The sequence below is a fragment of the Antedon bifida genome, chromosome 5 (genome assembly GCF_963402885.1).
Source record: "Antedon bifida chromosome 5, ecAntBifi1.1, whole genome shotgun sequence".
Classification (NCBI taxonomy): Eukaryota; Metazoa; Echinodermata; class Crinoidea; order Comatulida; family Antedonidae; genus Antedon; species Antedon bifida.
Genome location: NC_136230.1, coordinates 7,682,872 through 7,702,787, shown reverse-complemented (window position 1 = coordinate 7,702,787; position 19,916 = coordinate 7,682,872). Strand labels below are relative to the sequence as shown.

Sequence of the window (19,916 nt, the reverse complement as noted above, 5' to 3'; positions counted from 1 at the left end):
CCAGATGGGACAAATTATTACAATTTATTAAGACAGTTCTGAAATCTAATTATTCATTCTGTAATTTCAGATAATTATCTGTAATATTTGAGGACTACATTATGATTTTTATTTTATTTAAAAAAAAAATGTTTATACACGTAATACTACGTTGTTTTGTCTGTGGGACTGATGAGCTATTAATATAATACCACACTAATATACAGTGTGGAAAAATATTTTCGCAGGAAGTTACTCAAATAAAGTACAGTACTATATCTTGATGTTAAAAAATGTTAATATGATTGGAAATTCTACTGGCCCATATTGTCTAGACTTTGAGCTATAAAGAGGAAAGATAGATAGACTGATAGCCTGTAGAATATTCTACAAAAATAAATGTCATCTAACAAATTACATTAAATTTAATTATTATACCTTTCATTTTACACTTTGTACACATTTGTTACAATCTTTAAAATAATTAAGTAATGATATAAATAAACTATTCATTCATTTGTGCAAATCTGTATTGAAAGGTACACAGTAGAACCCATCCATTGGGACACTCCTATTTATGGGGCCTAAATAGGCCGATTTACAAATAGTTTCTTTCCAGGAGCTATTAGAGCCTTAAACATCATGTAGACACTTTTTGTAATGTTTTTGTTTTAAGTTCGTGTTGTGTCCGTTGGATTTTGTGCTCCACCAAACAGACCAAACAGAATTTCTATGTTTTTTTCTTAAAACAAATTAATGATACTTGACTTGACTTGACTATTCAGGGGAGTCTCCATAAATTAAGTGGACCCTTCCTTTGAAACAAACAAGGGAACATAAACATTAAAAAAATATGGCCAATCCCTAGGAGACACCCTTAAGGCCAATTTACACAGACGAGCTGTAATAAAAATATAGAATCTATGTTATTCTCAATACCTCATTTTACACAAAGCGTGGAAAGGACGGGCAGTTTCTGCTGAGGATAGATACAAGTTTTACAAGTTACACGTTTTTTCCGCTTACCGTTACCGTTTGTAAATTAGCCTTTAAGGGTACACTTCTTTTGCCCGAAAGTTGTCTCCTTAATAGGAATTACTATATTAACATAGTACTAAATTGGGTCAACATTTATAGACAGGGTAAAATGTTTTGGTAATTTAAAAAAATGTTTTTAACTGTTACATATTTCATATTAGATTATCTTTTAAATACAGTCCATGCCAGCTTTAGCAATAGCTAGAGTAGACAGTGGAATCTAGAGTGGCCACCCAAGCCGTGGCACATTTTCTGTAGCATCAATGACCTTTCTATGAACTTAACCCCATTTCAGGTTTTCCTGAAGTAATGTGGGAATGTCAGATACTGTCAATATCATCAGACTGTTAAAAGGATGGGTTTATAGGGTCACATTAAGTACAGTACATTAAACCTGGTTCATACATCACTTATGTCAAGTTAGTATACTGTGTTTTAAATACAGATTTTTTACAGAATTAACATATACAACATTAACATCTACAACATTTAATATCAATCAATAGGCTATAGTTCACATAACCTATACTACTACATTCATTTCCATTTAAGAGCTTTTCATTGGACACAACAACATGCTTAGGATTTCACCTATTAAAAATGTATAAAACTATTAACATAATGTTCAATGGTTTACAGTATATGAAGACATTTTTTTAATGGATAGATTTAGCAGGGAGTTGTTTTAAAGCTCCCTGGGTTTAGCATAGGCCTTGATATCAATCACTCATAGTATCAACACATTTCAGGTGTCTTGTCCAATAGTACAGGATTTGAATTTTTAAATCATTAAAACTTTTAGCTTTATTAATGTATAAAAACCATCAATAAGGTAATACTATTAGTTTATACAAAGTATTACACAACCAATAGTGGTGAATGACAATAGCCAATTTTTTGTTTTGGTTCTGGTTGCTAATTAAAATGTGAATTGTTTTGATTTTGAAATTATAAATCTCATCTTCAATCACATATATTTTGTTGATTGCAATAAAGCTAATTTTAATTGAATTGAATTAATAGCCTATTACTGTATTCACTTCAAAGATCAAGATATAACTCGAAAAAGTAGAAAATTATTTGAATATCCCTCTCAAAAAATGGTATAGTCCTCAAACTATGCCCTCATCATCAGCTGAAAGCATCATCAATAAGATTTTCTTCTTCTGTCTTCTTCTACTATAACTTTATAAGTTGCCGCCATTTTTAACTGGTTATTGAAAATTTGTCCTGTTTCTGCTCCCAAGAAATTGGGGTTAATTTATGCACACAGCAGAAACAGGACCATAGTCCTTATCTAAGAAGATGATTCTATAAATGATTGTTTTATTAAAATGGGTGAAGAACAGTCCTTCCAATTTAAATAAATTCCATATTCATATTGAAGCAAAACATTTTTGCAAAGATGAGAAACTCATTTTAGAAACCTAATCAAATCATGCAAAGGAATGTCTAAATCAAATGAAATCACATACTTTGTTTAAATACAACTTGATTTCATTACAATATACCCAGAAATTGTAATGTAACCCAATTATATTATTATTAACCCAAAAATGCGGCTTTGAATTCTTCCAAATTGAAATTAAAATTAGACCAAATCATATGATCACATTAACGTTTATTCTTCAATTCTATATTTACTACTCTTGAAACACTCTTGAAACATGGTGATGTACTAATAAGGAGGATAGTGCCCCAAAGATGTTTTCTATAGAAACAGCCCACTACTTATGTGATCATATTATTACCTAAAAAAAAGATTTCTATTAATTCAATTGTACTTGAACTTGTAACATCACATCACAATCTATGAATGATCCCTAATTAAATTAACGAGTTGATTTGTCATGTTTAATTACCAAAAGAATGTAGTTACATTGCTTGTTAATTATGACATTTGATTTACTGTAGTATCATCTATTCATAAAAGCGCCGGTCGTCTTGTGCATTATTTCGACGATTGATGTACAATGTTAGCGTAGTATTAAGAATGTGTCAATACATGTGTGGTGGTATAGTAACATATTTTCCTGAACAAAATGAGCGGTGATGTATATTTGAGAGTTCTTTTTTTGGGAGGAAGAGGGTTGAGCTTATACTAATAAATATTAATATCACACATGAATATCAGTTTGTGGAGATTGGCATTGGTTTAAAAAAGTTTATTTAACAACCATGTTTCTCTTAATCTAATAATTAATCCATGTTTTATTAGAATGTACAACTGTATTATTTGATTTCACTTAATTTTGTAAGTTAAATAGTATGGTTAAATTTACAAAAATCATAACAGATACACCTCCAACAAATCTAATTTGTTATTCATAATAAACTTTGAAGCGTTCTTGAAATCTTTTAATTAATTACAAACAGGAAATAAAACCGAACAGATTTATGATTTCCTAGACTGAATTTCAATCATTAAAATTGAAAACTCCTTGAGAAATTCAATGAAACAAATCTATATTGAAGATACGGTTTCTGGCTCAAAATTAGATAGTTTCTTTCCGCTAGGCTACTACCTCCATTAGTATCTATCAATTTAATTATTTATTGTATAGATGGTGGTGTTCCCACTGGTGTCTTTCAACATCAGACATGGCTCAATAAACCATAACATTACTGACAGAATATGATAAAATGCCACCCACACTTTAATAATCCTATCATAATTTATTTTCCCTATTTTATTTAGCTTTGAAATTGAGAAATAATTTATTTATCATAATTTTGTCCGTCTTTTAATATAAAATGGCTACATGTATCTGTTGATTTTTCCACTTTTGAAATTAAAAAGTTACAGAAAATAAATAATTATCCAAAAATCAAAATGAAAACCAATCGTGTTACACAGTTGTTCAAATACCATATTTACACAGATACAGTAGGTAATACTGGTTGGCCCCAATTTGGAGTAATTTTCATGTTACACTAAAAATAGAATAGAATCCGTATAAGCGATTTATTCAATTAAACATTTTATAAAATTAAATTAGCAAAATAATAGTACTTCACAGGATAATAATTAGCAATCATACAAATTACCGTAATGAACTTAACGAACTATGTGATATAATTAGTACACCTGATCAGGTAATCTGTTGTTTGATAGATAACCAACAATGTACCTGTAAACACCTGAGATAAATGGTCATTTTGAAATTGTGAGTAGTGACCGTAACAAAGACTTTGCGGGGTGTTAAAATCGGCTGGCTGTATCCTCAAGCTTAACTGGAAACTGTGAGCTCTACGGACCCATGCCAGCCAGCAGTATGCGGTGCCTACCAGATCAGCACACTGAGAGACAATCCCGTGCACTATATAGTGATATCAAGTTCTTTAATGTACATTACAGTGTGTACACAGGACGGCTTTACGTCCAATCCGAAAGACAGGAAAATGTGAATAAAGCTTTTTTCTTAAGAACACAATCAGTATGGATGGCACAGATAGGCTCAGACTCATGCCTATCGCATGCTATTCCGATTACACCATTACTCTCCAGTCTATACAGCACCCAACACAGTATTTCTAGACGGTCTCCTATCAAAGAACGCAACCGGGCCCAGCATTACAAGAACTGGTGTTTCAACCCATTGTGGGTTATGGATATCTGTGATAATGGATGGTAAACGTGTAGGAGGAAAAGGAAGTAATCTCACACAAAGATTATTCATAACGATATTTTTAAACTGATGAGAAACAATAGTTAATTATTTTTAAACTAAAAATACATACCTTACAAAAAGAGATTTCCATTGAGTGGGTTGCTAAGTACCGGAATATTAAAAAATGATAACGGAATATAATGAAACCATAATATATTTGCATTTACCATCCTTTGAAATTATATATTAAGTATGGTTTTTTTAAAATAATTGAATTTAATACATTTCATTGGTAAATTGACAAAACCCATGGCCATTATTTTAATTTTTAATTAAGTTTTTACTGTAGGTTAAACATTTACACAATACTTACATACTGTAATGCTTTACTGTTTATTATCAAATATATTTAAAAGCATTTGAAGGCAAAAATAAAGTGGATAGGAATATATTAGTGGCCTGATGAAAGTTCTGAGCTGATCCCTTAATAACCACATTCGAACATTACTTTTGACCAGAAGATTTTGAGTGCAAAAGGAGTGATAATTTGGGTAGTGTGAACAGCATCATCCGCTATTTTCATCATGTCTAATTAAGTGTGAATCTGACCATAATAATTTGCTTATGCTTATGTTGCTAGGCAACTGTAGGATCCTCCGCTTGTGTTGCCTAGCAACTATGAAAATTATTTTCATTGGTGTTAAATCAAAGAAATCGCTTAATATGTGAGTGATTACACTGGTTTAGACTCTTGCACATTTGCCTACAGCACAGGTGTTTAAATGTTAATTATTCATAACATTTTTGACCAATCAGCTTTAAGTTTGAAAGTCAAATAGGTTAAAAAAAAACCAAATTATTTCATTCAAAAAATGTTAACTAGTGGAAATCAGAAAAACTCACAACAAGCATTAAAGTATCAATATTCGGTTCGGAAAACCATGATAAAACCATAACAGCAGTTAGATTATAAGAAGTTAGAAGACAGTATTACAATTTCCCTGTTTTTCATTTTTAATTTAGATCTATTTTTAGATGAGGATATTAAATAATTGAAATTCATTCGTGAATTCTAGAAATAGACATATGAAAATTTAATAAAGACATTCTTTTAAAGATAATCAAAAAATCATTGAGAAGTAAACGTCATTTAAACAGGGATTGAGACAATTTCTTAATGCCATATTTAACATACTGTATAAATTTATAAATACAAAAAAGTTTAATCCTATGCTGTCAGACATGTCATATCAATTATCATATGCAACATCTTTTTATATACAGTATAAATAAAATATAAAATATAATAAAATTTTATATCCAAGCCCCATGGGACTATATACAGGTACGGTAATAATAAATAAAACACATTTTTTAAATAAATTTATTTATACCAATAATTATATTATATAAAACACTTTTAAATTTTTTTAAAATAAAATATTTATTCGTAAAAATATAAAATACATCAAAAAAAAAAAAAAAAAAAAGGAATGATGACTCCATCATGTGGTCATTCTCATTATAAAACAGAAAATAAATGAAAATTCTAAATTAATTACTAAAACAACTGGAGTATTCAATAAAATATTATAAAAACAGCCATAAGGATCAATACAAAATACAGACAACCAGATTCAACCATATGGTAGAAATGTATACAAACGATGTTCAAAGTCATTAATCATTAATAAACAACCAATTAATCAACAGGATTTATATAGACAAACAGTAGACAGAAACTACTGATTACTGATAAATATATTAATTCTCCATCCTAACAATAACATACTGTAATCATGGATTGTGATATTTTAATTTATTTACTAGTACATTGTTTATTGAATTGAAGAAATACCATTTTGTCGTGGTGGAGGGCCAAAAAGCCTATATCTGGCATGATTATGGATTTGTGAAATTAAAATTTATTTACACTGTTTATTTAGAATTGAAGAAATACCATATAAAATATAATAGTTAATTATATCTCGACCGTATTAATAGTAATAGTAAATAACGATTATTTTATTTACCTGACGTTTCGCCAACTATCAGTTGGCTTTCTCAAAGTGTAGTGACACGTATGAAGAAATACCATTTTGTCCAGTGGAGGGCCTATAAGCCTACTGTATATCGGACATGATTAATGATTTGTGAATTTTTAATTTATTTACAGTGCTTATTTAGAATTGAAGAACTATATGTATCTGACATGATTATGGATTTGTGAAATTTTGATTTATTACACTACAGCGTTTGTTTAGAATTTGACTACCATTTTAGAAATTTGGATGGACAATGAAAAGTGTAGATCTAACACACAGACAGTATGTCATTGACATTTTAATTTATTTACAGGTTTCGTATAATGGATTATGATATGCACAATAGAAAATCATTAATGTAGCTGATAAAACCTAGACAGTTTACAACTTTTGATATTTTATTTTTACAGTTTTTGTGAAGAATGCCTTCACTTGAACCTATTATCATTTATTATTTGCATTGTTTTTTTCCTTTCCATTTTTGTCAAAAAATAAACGTTATGAAATGAATGAAATGGAATAATAATAATTTTATCTTAATGTGATTACAAATGATCTGACAATTAGCTGTAGATAAAATCTAGAGAATTATCATTTTGATATGAATGGGAAATTTACCTTCCGCATCACACAACGATGTTTGACCTTCTTTAACACCATATTAAGCAAAATCGTGTGTTTTGGCATATCAGATATGTGCTTAATATCATATAATCGGACTTAAACCACTCAAGAGTATGCTCAGTATCAGATGGCAGAATATGTACTAACATTTATCAGGCTTTCTATCACCATAAAGATAGAAAGCAAGATAAAAATCTGAAGTGACAACAGTGTCTGCATTAGTTTAATTACCGACTCGGTTGCAATAGATGTCTTTCATAGATATCGTCTTTTATAGTTTATGCATGATAGTTTATATTTTAACTTTACGGTGGACAGGCAAGATGATAATAAATGCAAGATCATACAAGATTGGTTTCATAAAGTAGATGAAAATTAGACTACTTGTACAGGCTACAAGTCTTAGCAGAAATTAGCCAAGGGTGTAAATGGTGGACACTATATCTAAGAATCAAAACTCAAAACATGATTGTGGTAAATCAGCCAGTTTAAAGTCTTATGTTCTTACACAAAAGACCAGCAGGGCTAAGAACAATACTCAATTTGAGTGAGAAAAAAATTGATTTAGCTGTCTTCTAAACATCTCACGTCGCTATAGCCTAACCCACTCTTTAGCCTTTGGCTAGAACTGTATGTATCTATATGACCTCCACACTGTACATTATTCCAACATATTGTCATATTGGAATAAAGCAGAGACGTCTATTCATTTTTAATTTTTTTTGCATTTCATCGTTGTTTGGCATTTCACCCATGCTATCAAGTATCATACGCATACAAAACAAAACTTTCCACACTTGAAAAAATTATTATACAATGGCATATTTTTAAACTTAGATTGAAAGACTTTTGTCCATGACACTGACAGTCAATAAACTATACAATGATAAATACTATAGTGAGTGGGTGAGTGGCAATTATAGGAATAACAAACAAATATAAAATGACTATTTCAATAGGGTGGACATTTTTTCATAGGACATTTTTCTAATTTTTAAATGGACTTCTTCATCTTTTGACAATACAAATATTATTAGCCCTACTATTTAAGGAGCCCTGAATACAAAATTAGCAACAAATTAAGGACCGGGATTATATTTGGATTATATCATTTAACAATGCATTATTTAAAGACTTTTCTCTGCGAATTTAGCCTTAAATTGGGAGGACAGGATTATACTTGGTAAATACAGAAAAATACAGTTATATCTATATAGTAAAGCTGTATACAGTTAGTACAGTTTTAAAGATGTACTGTATTGTCCCCCTGAAAAAATAATTCTTAACAAATTTTTTGTTCAGTATGCCATTTTAATGTAACATGATATTTATCCATTTTTACCAAAAATTGGATCGAAAAAAAAAACGTATTTACCTGAAAAAAATGTAATTTAAAGCAAAAAATGGTCAAATTGGCTGCCAGCTAATGGGTTTTTGGTTGAATTTGACCATTTATTTTGTCATTTTATAAGTGAAAACATTATTTTTTACATTTTTTTTTATATGAAAGTGATTAACTTAAATATTAAAACTACAAAATAACATATTCAAAGTCTGATTAAATTAATTTTCATTTTTCATGTTTTTGGGGGACAATACATCTTTAAATAAAGGATGAATCTTTAGCCTGGTTGGTATGCCTTAAATCATGGGCAAGAAAATTAACATCTTACAAGATTAATGAAACTTAACTTATTTATTGTGTATATTTTGATTAATTGAGTTGAGTGTTTATCATTGAGAAGCCATGTGTTATCATCAGCTGTTGCTTAGTTACATTATACGTCATTAACAAAAATGTTGAATGCCAACACACTGGTTTGACTTTGTGACTACAATGTATGAAATAACACCTACAGTACACTATCTTCATACTACCAATTAATTCATTAGAAACTGGTAACGTTTTTCAACTTAAAATTACAGTTTACTATACAAATGTGTTTGCATACAGTATATGAATGAATTACCCCCAATTTCTTGAAAGCGATCTGTATAACCCTGTGAAACTTTTGTTACAGTATTTGGTTGACCTAGAGTCAATTACTGTAGAATCTTAAAAGTGCATTGCATTTTGGGTAATGTTGACATGTTTTCATCGACGATCGTCCAATTTTTTTTACTACTTCAAACTTGTTTCTACAGTACAGTACATCGATATGTTTCTCTCGTTTTAATTTATAACAAACATACTTTAAGTTTTAATTATAATAAAATTGTGTAAACTGAACATACGGGAATATGGTGGGAATAAAAGTAATTTAGTATTTAAATGTAAGAAAATAAAATTTACTATAAAAATACATTCATATGAAAGAATTTAATTTATTTAGAGCAAATGATACCCAACTCCTATTATTCAACTGTCAGTAACAATACATGAACTAAAATGGCATTTACAATCCCAAGAGCCAAGTAACAATATCTCTAAGAATTTATGAAATATTGGTCAACCACTGAGAAGGTTTGTGTCCTACTAGATGGGTGTGGCAATCTGTGGATTTCAATAATATTAGTGGTAGGAGAATGAATAAATGATGTGATAAGTATCCAGTACTGTAGTAAAGCTCTATCTACACTATCAAACTTTAAACATATGGGCATGATGATGTCATATCACTACCATATTTGGGCGTATCACTACCATATTTGGGCGTACTACTATATTTGGACACATCAAATTTTTTTGTCACATAAAGTTTGATAGTATAGACAGACCTTTATATTAGCTGTGTTCACACACACTGAGTTAAAGCGTGGACATCCATGTTGTAACCAATGCATATTCTCACAAACATCTGTGTCGTTAACTCTGATATAACTCCAATGTCCATTTGATACAGTAGGCTTCATAATGTTTTAGACAAGCAATAGAAATACCTTTCCACCGGATTACAAGCGGGGTAAATTAAATAAAAATTTTGCGTTTGAACTCGCAATAAGCTCAACCTACTGACCACAGTTAGTAGTACTGGTTATATATAAGTCTGGATAGACAAGTTAATAACTTGCCTTTTGGTACATGTAATAAACTCATCTGAATTTTATTTGGAAACCAAAGTAATTATATAAAAATATTTACCTTCAATTTCATCAGATCTTGGACTGTTTCTCCTCCTGGGTTTTCCATTCCCGTTGCTTCCATCATGTCTGGAAGAATGGGAATTTCGAGGAGACGTTTGGGGGCTAGGATTAAAGGGATTGTTATGTCGATCACGAAGCTTCCTCTGGAGCTTTTCACGCTGTTTATCAGTTCTATCATCCCGTTTTCGCGGTTGATTTAACGGTCTTGGTTGCTCTGCTAAAATACAAAAATTATACCATAATATTAATTTAAACATGAAACTATTAAAAGATAAAACTAAAACTTGTTAAATTTGTTTTTATTTTATATTAATAACCTTTGAATTGATTGCACTTCGAAATACTATGTATATTAACACATTGTGTGTAACAAGTCAACATAATAAAATATGCAAACATTCAGAAATTAACATAAAAATCAACCTTCATTTATTTTTACCCTTATATGAAAAATGGTATACATTAGTTCTCTTTTAATTCAATGAATTTAAAATTAAACTTGTTAAATACGGTAGTCTAAATAGTAAAATTGATTGACTGATGCTGGAAAAATGAAAAAAAAAAATTATTATGTAACCAATTCCGATTTCTAACAATACAAATTACTTCATGAAACTTTGAACCGTGCAAAAACAAATCACTATGATCACAAAAGCCGATTTAATTTGTCTACGGTTTAACTTGAAATCAGAACTTAATCTTGTTTTTCAGTCTTATTTTGTTGTTTTTAGCAATTCAAAACTAAAACAGGGCAGGTCATACGAAAGTTATTTTAATGTTTCATCAATGGACACAAATTCAATCATCTTTCTTTCGCATTCCTGTGTGAATCTTAAGCCTACGAACCAGCCATGAATAGACAAACCTAAAGTGCTTCAAGCGATAATGTTATCACAGGCATGCACTCAGAATTCATGCCAGCATAGGTAGCTATATAAAACGCCTAAGGATTCACCAGGGAAGCTGAAACGGTTTCCTGTTCCCGACCGTTGTGGATCGTAGAGCCTAATCCCATTTACTATACTAATACTAGGTAACTATATTTGGGATCACACACACACATTTTTTATCACACACATGAAATGGGCAACCATAATATTTGAAGTTTTTCAATATTAATGTTGGTGTTCCAACACACTCCATTCCCATTACTATTAAAACCTCCTCCAGTTAGGAATTTACCTATCCACTCTCATTTTAGTTTATTCCTAGACTAATTATGGCTGCATGTTTCCAAAGCACACAGAATACTGTATGTTGGTGGCACTAGAGAACAGAAACATAGTCAAATCATGAAGGTATGGTCAAATCTAGTGATTGGTTCACAAAACTGAACGGCAAATAAACAATTCAATTTTTTTTGCGTGAAAGTACTGTACTGTAGCTTAATTTGCATCAAAATCTTTTGTTTTATATTTGAAAAGTCACTACACAGCCTCAAACTTACTCAGGCGCAGGATTCCTCAAACTTTGGCTTCAAAAGGGCCACTGAATCCACGCAGAAAGCAATTAAAAACTTAAGGGTTTATTAATGTGTTACCTGGGGATAATTTTAAATTATTTAACCCTTTACTCTCCCTCTTTCATAAACCTCAATGAACCATCAATGGTTCTTTTCTTCCCTCATTTTCTCCCACCCTACTCCAGACAGAAGACCAATATTTCAAACCAAGATGACAATAACATCATTGTCATGACTCATAATACAGACATTGTATATAAAGCAATTGCACTTTCTACTTTAAACAGATGGTTGCTACTACTGGGACTTGTTCAAATACTTGCCAGGGAGCCTCTGAGATTCCGAGTGTGTGAAATCAGGTCACATGGGCCAACACACAGGACATCTTAAGACTAAACTTGGTTCAAATTCCTCCATGTTAAGAATTATAAGGTCATAAGAAATTACAATTTCAGATGCTAAGGTCATGACTTAATGTACACTGATAAATATCAACAAATTATTTTTTCTATACTTTATTTTTAAATTGTAAAGGTTACCTCATTATAATTTGATTCATACAGCCTTAATGTACTGCATCAAAAGTCGTGATTATATTAAAAATAACAAATGTCATTCATTTAAAGACAATATCACTACTAATGATCGTGTGATAAAATGCCTCCAATAGGAACCGAACCTGTAAGCTGATGCTATATTACCATTACCACCATTATATACTTAAAATATATTTAAAGATATTATTGTATGAATCGATAGTACAGCGTTTTTACAGTTATAATTTATCAATCATACCAGGTGGTTGGAATGTAAATTATTCAAATTTTGATCTATGAGATGTTATAATTTTCGACATGCAACTCGCATTTTCCGACCCGCAACTCGCATGTTCTGACTCGCAACTCACATATTTCAACTCGCAACTCGCATTTTCTGACTCGCAACTCGCATATTTCAACTCGCATTTTCTGACTCGCAACTCGTAGAAAATAAACCCTCGAAGAACAAAGAACAAAGGTGCTACAAACATTCTCAGAGGCTAGTTCAATCACACAATTTTCATTCTTCCTTGAATAAATTGTTGCTAATAATACTATTATGGTACAAAATAAGACAAGCATAAGAACCTTATGCCTTGCAAGGGATCTGGTTTATATTACACCTGGATGAAGGTAGGACTGTACTGTAACTGCAATTGGACAAATACATGTATACTATACAGGGACCTATAGTACACTATGTTGTTGATGTTGCTGTCCTCCACAAATGTATACAGTAGAGTGCTGTAACTGCAATTGGACAGATACATGTATAACATACTATACATGGACCTACTGTACAGTACACTACATATTAATTCCATAAACATAAATACTGTACGGCCTACAGTAGAACTAGATGTGGTCTAATTAGAAATGTATATAAATGATGATAAATGACATAAGGATGAGTTGCATATCCTAGACATACTATACACCTATTACTAATAAAAAGGCGGTTTAGGTGACAGTTGGCTTTAAATCAAGGGTGACCCCATCCACAATTAAGAATATCTACACAGAGTGCAAACCACTTTTGAGAAGTCTATGCTCATTATATTTCTACAAGCAATTGAACACTATCAGTAATTCACACATTTTCGTAAGCGAAATTCAGTTATGTGAACTCATTGGGTGGTCAGGTCATCACCCCAGTGTTTGAAATAATAGGCGTTAATGTATTGCATGTGTTCCTTTAGGCATAGGCTGAATGCAGACAGGGCCTGCAGGAATATTATGTGGGAAGAATGCATCATCATTCCAATATACCAAATAGTTTGTGAAGTAAACAATGTACTGTAGTGACGAACAATAACAATAGCATGTCTCTCTTTAAACTAGCTAAACGAATGATTCATCTGTGACAACTAGAGTATAAAATCAAGCACCATGTTTGAATGTACAAAAGTGAATATAAAATGATAATAAAATAGAACCCTTTTTAAAGGACATTAGCACCCAACAAAGTGTCCCTTGCTTAGAGGTTTGTTGTATTAATCGCCCTATGTTCGTTTTACGGAAAAATGTCCCTTGGGGAGGGGTGTCCTATAAGAGTTCTATAGTACATTGGTTAAGTTTGCGTTCGTAAATTGACGTCATGTGGGTTCTGTAGGAGGTAAAATCTATTTTTAACTTAACTATATGCGAGGTGGCTATATGAGAAAATCAAAAGAGTAATAAAATTAATGTGTATTATATTATTAAACTCCACCAAATTCCAAGCAATTTATTCCAAAATGTATTTTGTAGGTTCTGGAAGTTTTTACAGTAGTTCTTCGGTGCCAAATTGTTGACCAAATTTAATAACCTAGGCCTAAATATAAGAAAATAAGACTAGGCTAGCCGCTAAATGTAAGCATGTGTAATTGGCAATTAAGTTTGTAGCTAGGTAGTTCTTTCTAGTGATTTTAGCCATACAAAATATAGTCATTCAATGTTGAATAATAAAAGTCAAGCTGGAATTTTACAGTGTCCTGGGATCTGAGTCATGTGGGCCCAGCTATTTAGGCTGAACTTCAGTGGAAGGAAGGCCTAACTAGGCCTAGTACTAGCTAGCTTGCTAGGCCAAGTTCATATGGATACTTCCAAAAATCTGTTTTAATCTGCACCTTTTGTAAAACTCACCCATAGTAACATATCAAAATACAATGTGACAATATTTTAAAAACTATCACAAAAGAAATTGCAAACTATTTAGTCAATTTATTTGAAAGCTGTACTTGAAATCAACCCAACTCTACACATCTGGGACTCTCTTCAATATGGTGGACTGATGACATATGACATGACCTTTGACACTACATGTGGCAGTGTTATTGTTTATTATTATGTAAATGATCAACTTTTTCCAAGTAGTTCAAGTTTTATTATGATTTCAAAGCACCATTTACCTGTTACATTAAGTGAAGTAAAGTATTTTTATAGACAGCTAGTATAAAGTAACCAAATGGTGAAATGTGATGTTAATAAAGTTTAATTGAAGAGTTATATCATGAACGTATCATAAAAAATGAATACTTGAAAAATGAGATTTCATATAAAAATAAAACAGGAAAATACAAGAGAAATTAAAAGTATTAAAAAACCATTTTAATCTTTTTTTTATGCTTTGTGTGAATCTTCATTCTGATGTGTTTTATTTTACTGTACAGTTTTTATATCTTGAGGGAGGTCAATAAATTTGAATTGAATTGAATTAAGTATTAATATTCATATGAATAGTTCCACCAACAAAAAAATATCTAAAAACTGATCGATTTGAACCTTCACCTTTTTGCTTAGGATAAGCATCTTAACCACCAGACCATAAACAAAATATATTTTTAATTAATTAATACTGTATATATTTTTATAGATAATAATAACCTTGATTATTATTATACCCCCATTTAAATCAATATTCTCAAGGTTAACGTAACAATCAACAGCCTAATATAACCCTATACGGTAGACACAAAAATGGTTAATTTTAAAGAAGACAGCATTAAATATGTTTCATTAAATCTCACTGGAGATTTCTGTGTAGATACTTGGTAATTGACATATCATGCATGGTTAATAACTGTAATGTAAAAACCATGTAAATCACTAATTAGAAATACATTAGTATTAAAGCAATGCGAAAAACAGACTGCAGGACAACATGGGTCAAAAGGGGGTCATAGGTTAATCTAAAGTAAAATGTTACTAAGTAAAACAGAAAGTTTAATAAAGGGAAAAAACAAAAATGTGAGTGAAAAATGTCCATCTTTTTTATTGTATAAAGACAGGAACATACGTATTAAGAAATGCGAAAAACAGACTGCAGGACAACATAGGTCAAAAGGGGGTCATAGGCTAATTTAAAATAAAATGTTACTAAAACAGAAAGTTTTATAAAGGGAAAAAAACAAAAAAATGTGAGTGAAAATGTCCACCTTTTCTATTGTATAAAGACAGGAACATATGTATTAAGAAATGCGAAAAACAGACTGCAGGACAACATGGGTCAAAAGGGGGTCATAGGCTAATTTAAAATAAAATGTTACTAAAACAGAAAGTTTTATAAAGGGAAAAAAACAAAAAAATGTGAGTGAAAAATGTCCACCTTTTCTATTGTATAAAGACAGGAATATACGTATTAAGAAATGCGAAAAACAGACTGCAGGACAACATGGGTCAAAAGGGGGTCATAGGCTAATTTAAAATAAAATGTTACTAAAACAGAAAGTTTTATAAAGGGAAAAAAACAAAAAAATGTGAGTGAAAAATGTCCACCTTTTCTATTGTATAAAGACAGGAACATACGTATTAAGAAATGCAAAAAACAGACTGCAGGACAACATGGGTCAAAAGGGGGTCATAGGCTAATCTATTAAAGTAAAATGTTACTAAAACAGAAAGTTTTATAAACGGAAAAAACAAGAATGTGAGTGAAAAATGTCCACCTTTTCTATTGTATAAAGACAGGAACATACATATTAAGAAATGCAAAAACAGACTGCAGGACAACATGGGTCAAAAGGGGGTCATAGGCTAATTTAAAATAAAATGTTACTAAAACAGAAAGTTTTACAAAAGGAGAAAACAAGAATGTGAGGGAAAAATGTCCAACTTCTCTATTGTATAAAGACAGGAACATATAAACGTAAACGTGAAGAATCATACAGATGATTGGCCTTCTTTAATTGTTTAATTCAACACCATTTAGGTTAAAGATCAGAATGTGCATTGATACGCAAGGTAACATTAGACGCTGCGTGACGCCGTGTGCGCTATGTTTAGTATGCGTCATATGGGCAACTATGAACATGAAGGAATGTAAAGACAGCCATCCTGGAGATGAGAGCATCATAGCCCAAGGATAAATAATGACACATCCGGTTTAAAGATCATTAATGTGAGAGAAATGACCAAAACACTATATTCTCACGAGAATACAAATGTGAATCCTTGGATTGAATATCAGATAATTACATTGTCAATCAAGAAAAAAACTACTTTTGCTATCCGATAACAAATTGAGAATCGAAACAGGGGAAGATTTGAACCCAAGAAAAAAAAAATCTGTGTGTGCCACCGTGCACCACTTGACGCTCACATTATTTGTAAAAATATACTTTAAAATTTATATTTACTATGGACATTTTTTTTTTATCAAGACAACTGAAATTAATTATAGCAAGTTAAGAAATCTGATAAAAAATGTATTGTATATTTGCTCATTATGTTTAATATTCATCCATCCTTGCAACACAATCATTCATTACCAAACAGGATGTAATATGCAAGACGTTGTAATGATGATGACGAGCAGAAGGCGTGTCTATCGAAAAGAAGCATAGATAAAAAGATATACGGGAAAATAAAAAATAAAACCTCATAAAATTTTGGAGTTATGTAACTCTTTACTAATAGTATTTTACTGTTTTTTTTCTCAATGGTTGTATTCTATAAAAAAAAAATTGAAATTAATTATTTAATTTTCCATCAAAAGAAGGGTGGATCAAGGAAGGAAATTTTGGACTTACGTAACTCTCCACTATAGTATTTTACTGTTTTTTTTTAGTGGTTGTATTCTATAAAAAAACAATTAGATTAATTATTTAATTTTCCATCAAAAGAAGGGTGGATCAAGGATGGACATTTTGGAGTTACGTAACTCTTCACAATAGTATTTTATTGTTTTTTTCTAAATGGTTGTATTTTATAAAAAAAAATTGAAATTTATTAATAATTTTCCATCAAAAGAAGTGGATCAAGGAGGGATTGGGTTTGGGGTATGTGCTCCTTCTCTTGACAGCTAAAATAAAATGAAATAAAACTACCCTTTGAATTTGATGTCTACTTTTGACACTTTTTAAATATTGTATGTTATTGATAGCTCTCCCCTATCTGCACCTGCAAATTCTTTAATCTCGTTGACAAACACTTTTAATTTATCCTCTCAATAATAAAATACATTTCATTGGAAAGGACAATAATTCATCCTTGGTCATATATTAAGAGAAATTATATATCTTCCCACATACACACACACAAAAGAAATTTACATAAAGATAATAAAAAAGAAGATAATTAATTACTTCATAATTTCCAAGGCTACAGTGTTTTTATGCATCATGCATCCATAAGTTACCGAAGATGAAAGATCAAATGTATAAATTGGGTTATTATAAATTACAGTATTTTGAGGATATTGCATCAGAAACAGGAGCTATGTTGCCATGCCCAGTACCCCGATTGAATTGACCAACAATTGGATCCAGTGGCGTAACGGCTATGAGCGCTCATCGGTTAAACCCAGAGGAGCTTATAGGAGCCCCTGAGCAGGGCTGCAGTGAAAATAGCATTAAAATATATCGAAAAAGGCTAAAAATGCCAGATACCTCTAGCGTTTGAGAGGGCCACTTAGGATCCTAAACCAGGGCCTCAGGCCTCTGAGATACACCACTGATTGGATATATGAGAAAAAATTGGATATATGAGATAAAAAATGAACATAAAAAAAAATATTATAAAATTAACGTACCTTGTATATGTGGCTGATCATTCGTTTGTGGAGGACTATGCTGATGATGATTGAAGCGTGGAATCGCAACGTGAGGCTGCATTGGTCTCAAATTGGGTGGATTCTGTGGTACGTGAGGTGGCATGTGAGGAGGAGGAGGGGGCATATTAGGATTATAAGCTATCATCTGGTTATATATTTGAATACCTTGGAACTGGGTGTACATTTGTTGTTGCACAATACCAGGGCCTGCATTGTACACACCTTGTTGCAAGTTGTCCCCCTCCTGCATCGTTGGTGTTAGTGCAACGTTCGTTGGCATATTTGTGGATGCCATGCCCATGTTTGATGGGAGGGGTACAGGCCCATGCCCTGTGTGTACAATGTTTAACTGGGGCATCTGAGGTGAGCTTGCAAGCAGCCGAATAAATGTTGGGCCTGAAATAAATAATGAAATCCATAATCCAGTTACTGTACAGTAATCTTAAAACCATTTTATTATTAAACAATTTTTGTATAAAATGATTTTATTTAAAAAATACTGTAAAAATACCAAATTTATCCCAGAAAAAAAATTTTTATTATCAATAAATATTATTAAATTAACTGGAAAACATCATTTATTTTATTCTGTGTTAAATTTCTCATTTTATTTTTTGCATAAAAAATGTACAGTAATACATACAATACATTTTTTGTTTATTTTTGTTCAACAAAAATGTTTTCCTAATTTGGACCTTCCTACTAATGAATTAATATATTTTGTTCCTTTTTGTTTCTATTGTGATGCCTTTATTTGTTAAAGTGTGTCCTATTGTACTTTTATCTTTACTGAATACATTGTTTGGAATCTTATTATGATGAATGTATTTGATTAACAAAGCCATAAATAGTTATAAGTTTTAATTCACTTTGAACAATGGCGTTTGAAACACTAGAAATTCTCGACATCACATTAAATCATACCATTGTTGTACATTACGTCATAACGTCAATTCATTTTTAAGTGTTTAAAATGTAAGATAAAACCTTATAATTGTTCTATTAATTTGATACCAGAGAACACATCATGCATGACTGAACAATGGAACATTTCTGGATGTGTTGTATAATGCAGCATTCAATCAATCAATCAATCAAATTATAATCAATCAAATTTAATTGCGGATGTCAAGCTGACAATTTTTTAAGTCAATCCCTGAAAAATCAATATATTCACATAATCTACAAGACTTCAATTTCTCAGTTGGTCCCAGGTCACTGACCTATTAACTAGATGAAAATGATACACATTTTATTTGAAAGATCCTTGCTGCTTGTGGTGGCTAATGTAGCTTTAAGTGGACTAATTAATAATTAATTAATTTACAGATTTTTATGTTGTTAATGTAGTGGACCAAAATTAGGGTGAATAATACTTTAGATTCCTAGCATTCTGAAAAGCAATACATTTTCATGAAAACCAGACATTTTGGACCAACCCAAGATTGTCATGAAAAGACTGTCAACAATTCAAATGTAGACTAATAATGTATTCAACTAGCA

The 19,916-nt window shown here is 31.1% G+C and overlaps 1 protein-coding gene across 3 annotated transcripts in view; it reads right to left on the bottom strand.

The window, feature by feature from the left end:
- Positions 1–19,916, bottom strand: part of LOC144842930 (fibronectin type-III domain-containing protein 3A-like) — a 74,006-nt gene that overhangs the window by 28,620 nt on the left and 25,470 nt on the right. For all 3 annotated transcript variants that reach the window (XM_078699537.1, XM_078699539.1, XM_078699538.1), the window contains exons 3-4: positions 18,393–18,809; positions 10,380–10,598 (exon numbers count right to left, since the gene is read on the bottom strand). In XM_078699537.1, the coding sequence (XP_078555663.1) occupies positions 10,380–10,598; positions 18,393–18,809 (636 nt within the window). The remainder of the gene's footprint in view (positions 1–10,379; positions 10,599–18,392; positions 18,810–19,916) is intronic.